The sequence below is a fragment of the Lissotriton vulgaris genome, chromosome 3_1 (genome assembly GCF_964263255.1).
Source record: "Lissotriton vulgaris chromosome 3_1, aLisVul1.2, whole genome shotgun sequence".
NCBI lineage: Eukaryota > Metazoa > Chordata > Amphibia > Caudata > Salamandridae > Lissotriton > Lissotriton vulgaris.
Window position 1 is genome coordinate 426,835,826 of NC_141689.1, and position 13,476 is coordinate 426,849,301.

The 13,476-nt window shown below is 45.4% G+C and overlaps 1 protein-coding gene across 1 annotated transcript in view; it reads left to right on the top strand.

The window, feature by feature from the left end:
• Positions 1–13,476, top strand: part of IL31RA (interleukin 31 receptor A) — an 883,863-nt gene that overhangs the window by 672,832 nt on the left and 197,555 nt on the right. The window contains exons 10-11 of the mRNA XM_086960638.1: positions 3,141–3,323; positions 3,960–4,061. Coding sequence (XP_086816764.1) covers positions 3,141–3,323; positions 3,960–4,061 — 285 coding nt within the window. The remainder of the gene's footprint in view (positions 1–3,140; positions 3,324–3,959; positions 4,062–13,476) is intronic.

Genomic DNA, 13,476 nt, shown 5'->3' on the forward strand with positions numbered 1-13,476 from the left:
TTTTTGTACATTGTTTGCTATAGGTGCCTAATTGATTATAACTCAAGTGTATTGTGTGATATTCATTTTTATTCATATAATGATTCATTTGGAAGCAATTTTCCATTCGTCTATTGTTTCTCACAGCTTCCAGGATTTCCTGGACTTCCCCAAATGTTCATATGTGCACGTTTTATAAGGCTTATGAGGTGTTTCTGATGCTGCACCTGCGGCATTGATCATTCTGTTAAGGATTATCGATTACTCCGATCAGAGGCGCTGGAAGTAAAAGTGCGGAGGTGGAGGGGGGGTGGGGGTTGGGAGTGCAGCACCCCCATAAATAACCAAGCTGGAGTTCAGAAGGTAAATGAGCAATAAAGATACCTTCACATTTTGGGTTTATCTTGTCATATTTGCTGTGAATATAAAGACTGAGGGGACACACCGACTAGCAGCCACACACTGCCTGAAGCACACTACTGCCACTCACAAAGCAGTGCTTAATTTGTAAAAAAAGAAGTGCAGGTGCTGAAAATGTTGCCAAGGGGCCCACCACTGACGTCTTACTCCGGTGAGCCCCACTTTCAACACTCTCACTGCCTCAGGCTCTATCTTCTAACCTTGATCTGTTGTCTTTCCCCTAAGTCTTTACTCTAAGAGTCTATCCTCTCACCGCTCTAATTGTTTTCTATCACCTTTGTCACTCCCTGTATTTTTGATTTGCCCTCTATTCATTTTAGCCCTGCCCTTTTTTCTCTTCACTTTTATCCATCCTCGATCTTGCCTCTTTACTATCACTCTAGCAGTGATTAGCTGTGTCTCCATTTTATTATTTGTCTGCTTTTTTTCCTCTGTCCTGTCCACCACATTCTTTCTTCTCTCTTCTTAATGCTCTCTTCTTCACATCATGGCTGCTTTCTCTTTGTATCTGATTTGCTCTCCTCCTTTACTTCTACGTTGCTTCGTTTTATCTCTCTCTTCTCTTGTTGTTTCTTCTCCTCTGTACTCTTGCTGACCTCATCTCTAACACTGCTGCTGCCTGTGACCCCTGTCATCAGCCTGTACATGTCCCTGCCATTTTGAACTCTGCGTTTTCTTGTTGTCATTCCTAAAGAAGCAGAAGATGATGTGTTTTACTTTCTTACCTACACCGAGTGCAAAAACAAAATGTACATCAAATGAAAATGCTTTTTTGCATATACTAATCAGTGTGGTATGACTGGGTTAATTGCAGAACAGGCAGCTACTTGAGCACACCAGGTCATGTCACTGCTAGTGCTGCCTGTAATTAGTAGGTCCAGGAATGACGACGGCATTGGCATCCACTGCTCAGCTTGCTGTGATCCTGCCTGCTACAGCACAGGCATTGTCCCCAGCAGTAATGCTGCAAATGCCGGTAAGTATGGCTGTGGTGCCGACTGGACTCACTCACGCTCAGAAATTACCATGCTGGAGTGCAGCGCACAGATTCTACCGGTGACGCCATGGCGCACAAAAGTTGTGTTGGGCCACAGCCGCATCGAGCACATTGAGGATAGCAGCAATGCAGGGCTGCCGGATATGATACTTTGGCTACGCAACAAGTGGAAAGTTCACACTTACTTTCATTTATTCTTCCTCAAGAGCCCTCACTCCCAAGTTCCAAATGCGCTCTTGCAGCTTCCTTGCCTCAACTCCCATCATGAGCCAGCCCCCAGCTACAATTATCCAATGGGAGGTTAAGGCTCAGGCAGTGGCAGGGTGCATCAGACTAGGGGGAATAGAATGCAAGCCATAGTTTGTCGATGATTTCTTGGATTTGTGATCAGCGTGATGACATTATCACTAATGTGGTGATCCACCATCATACCTGCCTGGACAGGCATATGCCGGCCTGCCTATGAACATGTACCAGCCAGTTACCATGCAATGTATGTTATTCTTTTTATTTTTAATTGAACAATTAATATTGAGACCACCACCTGCAGGTTGAGAAATTGTAGCCCCGGCCCTGTGAAAGAAGTGCAGGTGCCAAGCACCTGAAAGCACTTGCTCAAATTAAGCACTGTCACAAAGATGCAACAGAGCTTATAGTTCTGCCTTTAATTTATTTCCCCCAGCTGATAGTGGCCTGAAGGGCACCCCAGCACAAAAGAATATAAAACACAGAAGGAGTAATGACATTACAGTCCATATATATCATTCTTTCACTCAGCGCAACGCAGGAAGACACCTTGCTGCACTGCGGGAAAGGGAGAGCACAGGAATGTGCCACATCTACTAATCAATCAATCAATCAATATTTGTAGAGCACGCTAATCACCCAGAGGGGTATCAAGATATGACGCATTCCAGTCCCCTGCCTGCGCAGGTGCACAATCAGTAGCCTAGCACTATCGCAGGCACCCTTGCGCCGAGGGGCACCTTCCTGCACGAAAACAAGCCTTGGAGGTATATTCTTATTTCTACGTGGGCTGCAGAATGCAGAACACTTCGAAAGAGGAACCAACAAGGAGAAATAAATATATTTCTCCTTGTTGCACCTCTAATGGGAAGGAGACCAAGTTCTAGGTCTACCAGTGTTGGTACATCTGGGAATGCCTTTGAATAGATGAATGAATTCAGATTAACGCAAGACAGTGACTTGCGCTGCCTTGTGTTACTCCAGATTTACGAAGCCACTCAGGGCCATGTCAGGTGCTTTGTGTGGCATGGTAAATCTCATCGCTTTAGCATCCTCCTTGCCTGGCATAAAGGCAATGCAAAACTTTGATAAATATGCCTCTACATTTCTTAGCCATTACATTCTTACCATTATTCTTACCATTAAATGAAAAAATAGCCACATCTTCAATAATGTCCTCATTATTCTGGAAGTTCCTCTCCATCTATTGGTGAGTTTTTGTGTGTGGTGTTGTAACCGGTTAAGTGCAAGAATCAGTCAGCGTGTGGATGAATAGATTCAAGAGTGCAAGGATGGGTGACTGAGTGCCTACATGGAAGAATCCATGCACCCTCAGTAATATGCCAGACCTGTTGCGTTGCCAATGGTTGTTTGCAAATGTCGTCTAAATTTACAGCAGGCAATTCATTAAAAAGAAATGGGTTCATGTGCACGTGGTGTTAAGCTTATCTGCACTCTTAACAAATGCAGCTTTTGGTAAAATTGGTTCTTTTTGCAGGTAACAAGATGCTTGAAGAGGTAGAGACATTCATTCGCAACGAACAACTGGTGGTGCGCTGGACGCCCTCCACGGCGGCGGTGGATGGTTATATGCTGGAGTGGTGTGTGGACTCAGACACAGACGCGTCCGATCGCTCATGGGAGCGCCTTGCAAACTCCACAGAATGGACGTTTCAAGAAGGTACAGCAACAACTGGCATCTTTTTAAGTGATGCACTATACATAGCTCGACCATCGTGTGGAGTTCCCTATTGATAAGCACGTTGTAAAATGATGTTCTCCCTTACCTGTTCTTGAAAGGAATTATAAATGGTTGTAAATCCTTATTAGTAGAAGTGGTCCATAGAGACATCATTACTTGTTGATAAAGAGCAACTGATGGTATTGGAACTTCAGTTCCTCCTACTGTGGCAGAACCTGGTATCTTTTCACCAGTTGCATTTACGCCAGTGGAGAGTCTCAAAAACACCAGTTACTCGTGTGTGTGCACTAACTAATCACTAAAAGAGAGGCGCTGTCTTTCAAGTAAAGTGCTTTTCTACAGTGACTGCACTAACGAGGGGAATCGAAGTGGTAACATTAGACAGCGAGCTAGTTCCTATTTGAGCTGTGGTTCCCCCTCCCATCACCTGTTTAACACTAAACTGTTATGGTCTGGGACATTGCTCTAATGATCCCCAGGTATGCTATGTTATGTTAATCTTTTTTATATAGCGCTCGAATCACCTGGGGGCATCTCGGCGCTATAGTCCACACTAATAATGTTGTGGTGTGATATGTTCAGTAATTCAATATTCAAATCCTTTTTCTTTCGCAGGTATATTCGAACCTTTGAAATGCTACAATATTTCTGTGTTTCCTCTCTTTGAAAACAAAGTGGGAGATCCTTATTCCACACAAGTCTATCTTGTGGAAGGCCGTACGTATTTATTTTTATTTTCAATTGGTGTGTATTGTGCGTACTCAGCCATTAAAAAACTTCACGGGGTCATAAAAAAATGCATTATTTGATCTGAAAGCAGGGGAGACCCTCTGCCAATCATGTATATTCCGAAAACTTGTCGTGCTATAATCGTCCTGTGAATGTTATTGACTTGTGTACAACTATGCAAAATGCCAATTGTAAGAAATGGGTTTATTGATTGAAGGGAGTGAACAGAATATCCTAATCAAGCAACAACCAAAATGCTTGTCCGGGTGAACCACAAAACGAATTAAATTAATATGTGTTTAACCCCCTAGTAGCTTGGCACTAAAGCAGGCAGACTTAACTTAGTATTATGCAATTTAGGAAAATAAAGTACATTTTAATAAGTAAATTGATACCAGAATGCAAAAAATTCAATCAGTAGAACAAGAGATATGTCATTTAAAAGATTTAGGTAAATATAGCACCAAAAAGGACAAAGTGCCAAATGTGGGTATCTGGTTGCGCGAAACCAGGACAAAGTCACTAATTCAGACTTACTGTGATGGAGTGCAGGCCGGGTATAGGGCCAAGTTTGGCCCGCTGAGAATTGTATTTTCTGTCCTTGGTACAAGGTGTGCCCTGTGTTACTGTGGTAGACTTCACGTTGCTACTGATGAGGCTTTTAACTGTGCTTAGAGGCTTTCTGGGGCTTTTCGTCACTTGGCCTTGGTTCCAATGACATTTGTAGCTGTGCTGCTAGTCTTTTCAGGGCTTGCTTTGCCCGGCATCGTTCGGCGAGGCTTGGCAGGACTTCACGTTGCTTTGTGCTGGATTTGTTGGAACCTTCAGTTAAACCTGGAAGAGCTCTCTCTGATGCCAGCTAACAAGGGTCCAGGACGTGCCAAATGTGGGTATCTCGTTGAGCTGAACCAGGACAAAGTCACAAATTCAGAACTACTGTGATGGAGTGCAAGCTGGGTATAGGACCAAGTTTGGCCCGCTGAGAATTGTACCTTCTGTCCTTGGTACGAGGTGTGCCCTGTGTTACTGTGGTAGACTTCACGTTGTTACTGATGAGGCTTTTAACTGTGCTAAGAGGCTTTCTGGGGCTTTTCATCACTTGGCCTTGGTTCCAATGAAATTTGTAGCTGTGCTGCAAGTCTTTGCAGGGCTTTGCTTTGCCCGGCATCGTTCAGCTGCGCGGCAAGGCTTTGCAGGACTTCGCGTCGCTTTGTGCTGGATTTGTTGGAACCTTCAGTTAAACCTGGAAGAGTTCTCTCTGATGCCAGCCAGCAAGGGTCCAGGACGTTGGGAGGTTCCTCTGGGGGATCAGGAACTCACTACAGTAGAGGCCAGCAGTGCATCAGCAGGTTCGTGAAGCAGGTTAGCTGGGCAGTTACAAGGAATCCTCTGGAGTTTGTTGTGTCCCAGTAGTTCAGAACAGGAGGTCAGCCAACTGACCCTTGGAGTCACTCAGACTAGCATAGGATGAAGGGAGCAGGTCCAATATTCCTTCTCAGAAAGCAATACAGGTCTCCAGCAGCAGGGCATTCCTCTGGAGAACAAGGCAGGCCTCAAGTAGCAAGGCAGTCCTCTGGTAGCAGTAGGACAATCCTCTGAGAAACAAGGCAGGCCCCAAGTAGCAGGGTTGTCCTCTGGGGAATAAGGCAGTCCTTCTTCTTAATCTCCATAGGTCCAGGAGTGTTTTGTAGAGTTGCTCTAAGGGTTCAATATTTATACCTGGTGCCAGCCTGTGAAGTAGTTTAAATGAAAAACAATGTCCCAATAGGAAATAATAAACAGTCAATTAAATATGCATGCACATTGCATTGCTAGCAAGGGAAAAAGGAAACTCTCTAATACGCTTTCAAGCAAGGTAGTAAATCATCTTGTTTTATGAAGTAGAATTATGGTCGGAATAATACAGTTATAAGCAGCACTGCATATATTCAAATTAGATGACAACCAAAAAGAAACTTGGTGCTCTACAAAAGTGACTGTGGTGCAGGTGGCGACGCAAGTGAAAAAGTGAAACAGCAGAAACGGCGCACTGTGAGAGGGTGCAATTATCTACAGTGAGTGGTTCGGATCATGTGACAAAGTGAAATCACAGATACAATGTTATATTTCCATTTTTTGTTTTTAGGAACCACAATATAGAAAATGCGCCTATTAATAAGCTGTGTAGTCGACGGCGTTTCGATCCATGTATATAAGGATCATCATCAGGACTTGGCTGTCTTGTTTGGGGCGTGCTGAAAAAATGGACGATATTAGATGATCGTCAGTGATTGAATGGTGACCTGCACAGGGGCTAGGTCTAGAAGCGCTGGGCGGTCATCTGTGATCCGCCGAACCAGCACGAGTCCTCAGATCAGCGTGCCGGCACCGGAGTGAATCTGCAGGTCTGTAGGCTTATAGGCGCATTTTCTATATTGTGGTTCCTAAAAACAAAAAATGGAAATATAACATTGTATCTGTGATTTCATTTTGTCACATGATCCGAACCACTCACTGTAGATAATTGCACCCTCTCACAGTGCGCCGTTTTTGCTGTTTCACTTTTTCACTTGCGTCGCCACCTGCACCACAGTCACTTTTGTAGAGCACCAAGTTTCTTTTTGGTTGTCATCTAATTTGAATATATGCAGTGCTGCTTATAACTGTATTATTCCGACCATAATTCTACTTCATAAAACAAGATGATTTACTACCTTGCTTGAAAGTGTATTAGAGAGTCTCCTTTTTCCCTAGCTAGCAATGCAATGTGCATGCATATTTAATTGACTGTTTATTATTTCCTATTGGGACATTGTTTTTCCTTTAAACCTTCCTACCCAGTCCTAATTAGGTATATGGGTCATTCTCCTGTTAACTGTACTAGCCTGTGAAGTAGGGCAGTCTTCTAGGCTACCTTCACATCTGGTCTGGAATTTTTTCCCTTCCCCTGTCAAGGCTCCAAGAAGTCTGCAATGAAAAAAGACTAGTTCCAGGTTCATTTCTGTATGTGCTGGAGACATTCATTTGAAATGTCAATCAATCAATCAATCAGCATTTGTATACGGCAGCACTGTCACCCCTAGGGGTATCTAGGCTGTTGTGTATCCATCGAAAAGACAGGTCTTGAGTTTCTTTCTGATGTCCACCAGGTAGAGTGCTCATCGGAGGTGGAGGGGTTGGTCGTTCCAGGACTTGGCAGAGATGTAGGAGAAGGAGCAACCCCTGCCATGGCTGCGGCGGATGCAGGGGTTTGTGCTAGGGCGAGGGGGGAGGAGAAATGGTGTTGTGCGGGCAGGTGGAAATTCAGTCAATGGATGATGTAGGACGGTCTTTGGTCATGTAGGGCTTCGTAAGAATGCATGAGGATCTTGAACTGGCATCTCTTCTGGATGGGGAGCCAGTGGAGGTTTTTGAGGTTGGGGGTTGTGGGTCCATTTGGTGAGGTCCAGGATGAGTCTGGCTGTGGTATTCTCTATGTTCTGTGGTTTTCTCAGGTACCTGGTGGTGATTCCAGTATAGAGGGCATACCGTAGTCATGGCAGCTGGGGTCGAGGGCCTGCAAAACGGTCTTCCTGGTGTTGATTGGATCCATCTGAAAATTATGCAGAGGATGCGAAGGATGCAGGCGGAGGTAACCGCATTGACTTGTTATTTCATGGTTAGTTGGCTGTCGAGAATGATGGCCAGGTTGCATGCTTGGTCTGTCAGTGTGGATGTTGGTCTGAGTTCTGCTGGTCACCAGCTGTGGGCCCATACAGAGGAAATGTAAGTGGGGCAGGGAATAGCTCTGCCCTCTGCAATTCATGCAGAATGGCCCTTCTTGCCATCACCATATCCTCTTTTGTTTCACTGTCTGAGGGAATACACAAAGCCCAAAAGCTAAGCTATTCACAGTCATGTGACACAAGACTCTCGCAGCATGCAGCAAATGGATAGGACAAGAAAATGGCAACTTTTGCAAAGTGGCATTTTCAGAATTGTGACTTAAAATCCAACTTTGTCACAAAATTGGATTTTAAATTACAATTTCATTCCTACCTGATCCCAATCAAACATTAGCACTTATTAAATGTAAAAATGTAACCTAATGTTATACTATGGGAAAGGTAGGCAGTACAGAAGTGAAAAACGAATTTAGGAGTTTTTCACTACCAGGACATGTAAAACTTTAAAACACATGTCTCCATTTTAAACACAATGCACACTGCCCTATGGGCTATTTGGAAACTACCTTAGGGTGACATATGTATTAAAAAGGAAGGTTTGGACCTGGCAAAGGTTTATTTTTCAAGATCAAATTGGCAGTTTGAAACTGCACCACAGACTCTAATGGCAGGCCTGAGATGTTTTAAAGTGCTATCTTAACCCTTTCGCTGCGGCGGCTATTCCACTGCAGTGCTAAGGGGCGGGGGGGGGGGGGGCACGCGCCACTAGCGTGGGAGGGGTTAATGGATGGCACAATGAGTGATGCAAACCCACTAGGAGCATTTAATTTACAGACCCTGGGTACATGCAGTACCACTTTACTAGGGACTTAAAACTAAATGAACAACAACAATACAATAGTTTGTTAGTCAATTAAAACCATAATCAAGATCATACAGTACATAAGATCTAAAAATACATACAAAAAAGATGAAATATAAATTTGTTATACATCTATTATGGCCACTGATCATCGTGTCACTAGTCCTTCACTTTCTTCAACTTTCCTTCTTAAGTATTTTAGTAGAGGTGCCAAATACAGATTTTAAATGGATAAAAAGTGGCTGATCAGCGATTAGTCTTTTCCCTACTAGTGTAAAGTGCAAGTTTGCCATACAGGCGGCTGGAGTTCACCTAAATAGATAGCTATAGGTAATTAAAGTGCTTATGTGCTGGATTGAGGCGGGTATATATACGATGTCAGATGGGCTATGGTTTTCCCTGTAAAAGTGCAGGTGTGCAAAACTAACGTGTCATTAAAATGCCAGGTTAAACAAAGGAGTTACCTGAGCTTAGCGGATAGGGAATAGATGATTATGGTGATCCCTAGTTCTTGGAGATTATCTACTCATGTTAGGTTTGCCTTAAAAACTACTGAGTTATCACTTTCTAAAGTTAGAATTGGGACCTCCCTCCAGATTCCTCATGGCCAAACCTATAAGCTGATCGTCTTTTTAAAAAATATTCAACAACTGGGTTAGTCTAATGTTTAGCTTTGTGTTGCATGGGTCCATAGACTCCAATAGTGCAGGCCTACATGACCTAATTCCCCGGTCAAGGAACTCCCTTCTTAATAGAGATCTTCGTTGGACCATCAATACAGGACAAATGCATATAATGTGGAGCAATGTCTCATTCCCCTGGTGGTATAGACGGCAGGACTGATCTTCACTTAAATCAGCCATCCTCCATTTTGGCATGAGGTCTAGTGTGGGTATTTTTCCAAATCTTAAGGCAAGAAATGACTGTTTGATCTTCTGGTGGAAGGTTGCTGCCAACAAGAGTGATTCTCTTTAAATGGAATATGATTTCTACACCAGCCAACCATGACGACGTCTAGACAGGCTTTCCTTATCTGCCATCCTGCTTGCAGTTTGGTTGATTTATTTAGTAATTTCTTGAAGGTTTTCCCAGAGTATTAGAGGTCCTTAAGTCACCAAATTCAAGCATCCTAATGCTATTTTCAAGATATTTGTTGTAAGCGCCATTTCCCAGTTGTAAATTGATCGGGGGGACTTGCACAGGGTAAGGCTAGCAGCCACAATTTATCACCTCAGACGGTTGAGGAGGAACCACGGGTAGTACCATCTATGGAGAGCTTTCCACCTCTTACAGAGGAGCTATTTACCAGCTTGGCGCTGGGTATATCCTCAGGGTCCCCGCTAGATCCGCTTCCCCATAGGATCTGGAAGGAGCATGGCCCGGAACTCCTTCCCTGGCTGCATTTGATCTGCTGCCAATCCCTGGAGGAAGGAGTAGTACCTAAGATATGGAAACAGGCAGTGGTAACCCCACTACTACAGAAGCCCTCACTGGATCCAACAATCCCGGCCCACTTTAGGCCCATATCTCTTCTGCCCTATCCCATAAAAATGTTGGAAAAGGCTGTCAGTAGGTCTCTGTCAAGCTATCTAGAAGATAACTGCCTACTGGATAAGGACCAGTTTGGATTCCGTCCAGGCCATGGGACAGAAACTGCATTGGCAACCATGTTGGACACCTTAAGAATGCGAGCCGACAGTGGCAATTCATCAGTACTAGTACTGCTGGATATGTCGGCTGCATTCGACACGGTTAGCCATGCAGTTTTGCTAAGGAGGTTAAAGAATCTGGGCGTGAAAGGTAAGGCCCAGAAATGGCTACAATCCTACCTGCTGGGCAGACAACAGGTAGTGACTTTGGCTCCGTTTGCTTCCCCTAAATCCCAGGTTCACCATGGAGTGCCACAGGGCTCGTCGATCAGCCCAATCCTTTTTAATATATATCTGCAGCCCCTGATCCCCATTATAAAATCGTACGGGATCGATTTAATCAACTATGCTGATGACACCCAGTTGGTGGTCTCCCTGGAAGGGAAGCATGCGGTGACCATGGATACTCTCCAGCGATGCATGGGAATGGTCTCTGGCTGGCTTAATGCAAATTCCCTCCAATTCAACGAGGGGAAAACCGAGGTAGTCTACTGCTCGCCGGCCAAATTGAGTCAGCAACTACCTTGTGAGATCAGACTCTCGCCGGGAGCCGACCCCTGCATCCCAGTTAAGACCGTGCGGAACCTGGGAGTATTGTTTGATGAAAACCTCCAACTGGTATCGCAAACTAATAAAACAATTAGTGTCTGCTTTGGCCTGCTAAAAGCGCTCAGACAGATTCTCCCTCTTTTGCCTGAAGAGGCCTGACCTCTGGTGGTAAGGAGTGCATTCTTGGCTAGACTCGATTACTGTAACTCGTTATACCTGGGTGCCCATTTATACATCTTGCAGAGGCTCCAGAGAGTTCAGTCGTTAGCGGCCAAGCTGGCACTCAAAAGACCTCGTGGCTCTTCTTCCACAATGGCGTTGAGAGATCTACACTGGTTGCCAATAAGAGACAGAGTCACATTCAAATCCTTATGTATTGTTTATAGAGCGCTAAATAGCATGGGTCCTCTTCCATTGCAGGAAAGACTCACCTGGTATAAGCCCACTCGGTCTCTGCGCTCCTCCAGCCTAAGCCTGGCAGCCACCACCAGAGTCAGACGTTCCAGGATGCGAGGCAAAGCCTTCTGTACAGTAGCGTCTCGACTATGGAATGAGCTGCCCCAGATTATTAGGCAAGCTGATTCCTTGATAGGCTTCAGGAAGAGCCTAAAGATGTGGCTATTTGCCAAAGTCTGAAAACCCGGCGTCTATCATCCAGCTTTCTAATCTGTTAATTCCATCTGACTAGTTTTCTCTTCCAAAGCGCCAGGATACCCGCAGGGTGACAGTTGCGCTATATAAGAACAACATACAATACAATACAATACAATACAATTTCGGTCCAGACTATATTAACTAGGGTGCTTTCAGCTGCTGCTCACAGATTATGACAAAGCTTTACGAGCACAGCCGATAGGCAAGTGTCTGTTTAGAGAGTAGGAATTCTAACCGGAGGTATGCGGGCGCTGCCGACCTATGGAGCCTGAAGGTTTGTCTATAGGCTCTTATCAACTTTGTCTAGCAGAGGAGCCTCATCACCTAGCATTATCTCTGATCCATAACCTTAAACTTGAAAGAAATGTGCCAATCATATGTAGGCCATTTTTGCCATGTTTTAAGGGTGCGAGTGCAAGCTCTTTCGCACTGGAGCAGTGGTAAAGTGCATAGATTCCTAATGCTAACAAAAACGAAATTCAGAAAACAGGAGTGGTGAAGTCAAAACGTATGTGGGTGACCCTGCAAGGAGAGCCAGGCCCAACACCAATAAAGTTGTTTTCTTTAAAAACAAAAAACTAAAATTTTAAAAATGGGTGACTTTGCATTTGAATAATAATACTAAATGTAATGGACCCTCTGAAGTAACTGATATGGGATGGGGTAAAGGGGACAACAGACCAATACACAAATAACCCATCAACCCAGCTTGCTTTAGAAAAATACTCAATGCACAATACAAAACAGTACAATGACCAATGCAGACAAGACAATAAGTAATACAGATCTTTACTTTATAAAGGCATTATATTACATCAACTAGCTACTATCCAGTCTCTTAATATTTTAAACTTTGTATCAGTCATATAAATGCAATCTGCATAGTTCATCATAGTTTAAAAAACACATGTTTTTTCATAAAATGTATTGCTTCAAGAATGTGTACAAAGTGACTACAGGAAAAAAAAGAGAGAAAGGAGAAAAATACAAAAACTCTGAGATCAAGACTGTACTTTAAAAAAACAACCATTTGGAGCATCAAGATGGTGGTCGCACTCTTAGAGTGCTCTGGACCCCTCTGTCATTCGCTCCAAACTACATCGCCATCTGCAACCATCCTCTCACCGTGCACCATTGCCAGCAACAGTACTTCACATGCGCCAGCGTCGTGGCACCGCGCAACCGGGTGCACAGACAGACTCTGAGCCCGTGTCTCTGACCACCCTGCACCTAACATGGTGGTGCCCGTATAGCTGGGATCCGCGCCTGGCATGAGGAGTGGCTCCTATGATCATCCTTGCGGCGGCTCGAGTCCCACCTGGACTGAGCCCTGCTGCCAAACGAAGACGCCGGGGGCCGCGTCGAGTTGAAGCGAACTTTGGACTGCGGGCCTATGGTCATCCCGCACTCTCTGTGGCCTAGAGGAGAGAGAAGTGGTGCGACAACTGAAGGAGGGCCTCACCCTTCCCCCCCAACCAGACCTTTGGTGCCAGTACCTGCAATCGCCCTGTCGGCTTGATCCGTAGGAAGAAAACTGGGGGACCAGCTGTATTGCCGCACGGCGGGGGCCCTCTGGGCGGGTCTCCCCCCCTCCTGAGGCTGGGATCCTGAAGCCTGCGAGCATCAACCACGCCCTCTGGCCGCCCTCGGACCCGACAACAGCAAGGCTCCAGGCCCGCCGACGTGGAGGGACACCTGCCACTTGTGCCTCCTGCGGCCCGGTGAGTCTGGCGGGGTGGCGTGTGAGCGGAGGAGGCCATCAGATCCTGCAGTTAACTGACCCCAGGTCCGGGAGGGAGGTGTCTCGGCTGTCACGCTGGGGCAGCAGGGGGCTCTGGGGAGATCCCCTGCCTCCCTCCCACGATGGGAATCCTTAGCTGATGCACTGTTCCACTGCCATGCTTTGAGGCCTGAGGCCTATCTGGCCTGTGACACAACTGGCCTCGCGTTGCTCCAGCCTAGCGGGCTGTAAAGAGTGCAGGCACACCGGGCGACCTGGTTCCTAGGCAGCGGGACCTTCAGAAGTCAGATGTTTGACTGGGCCT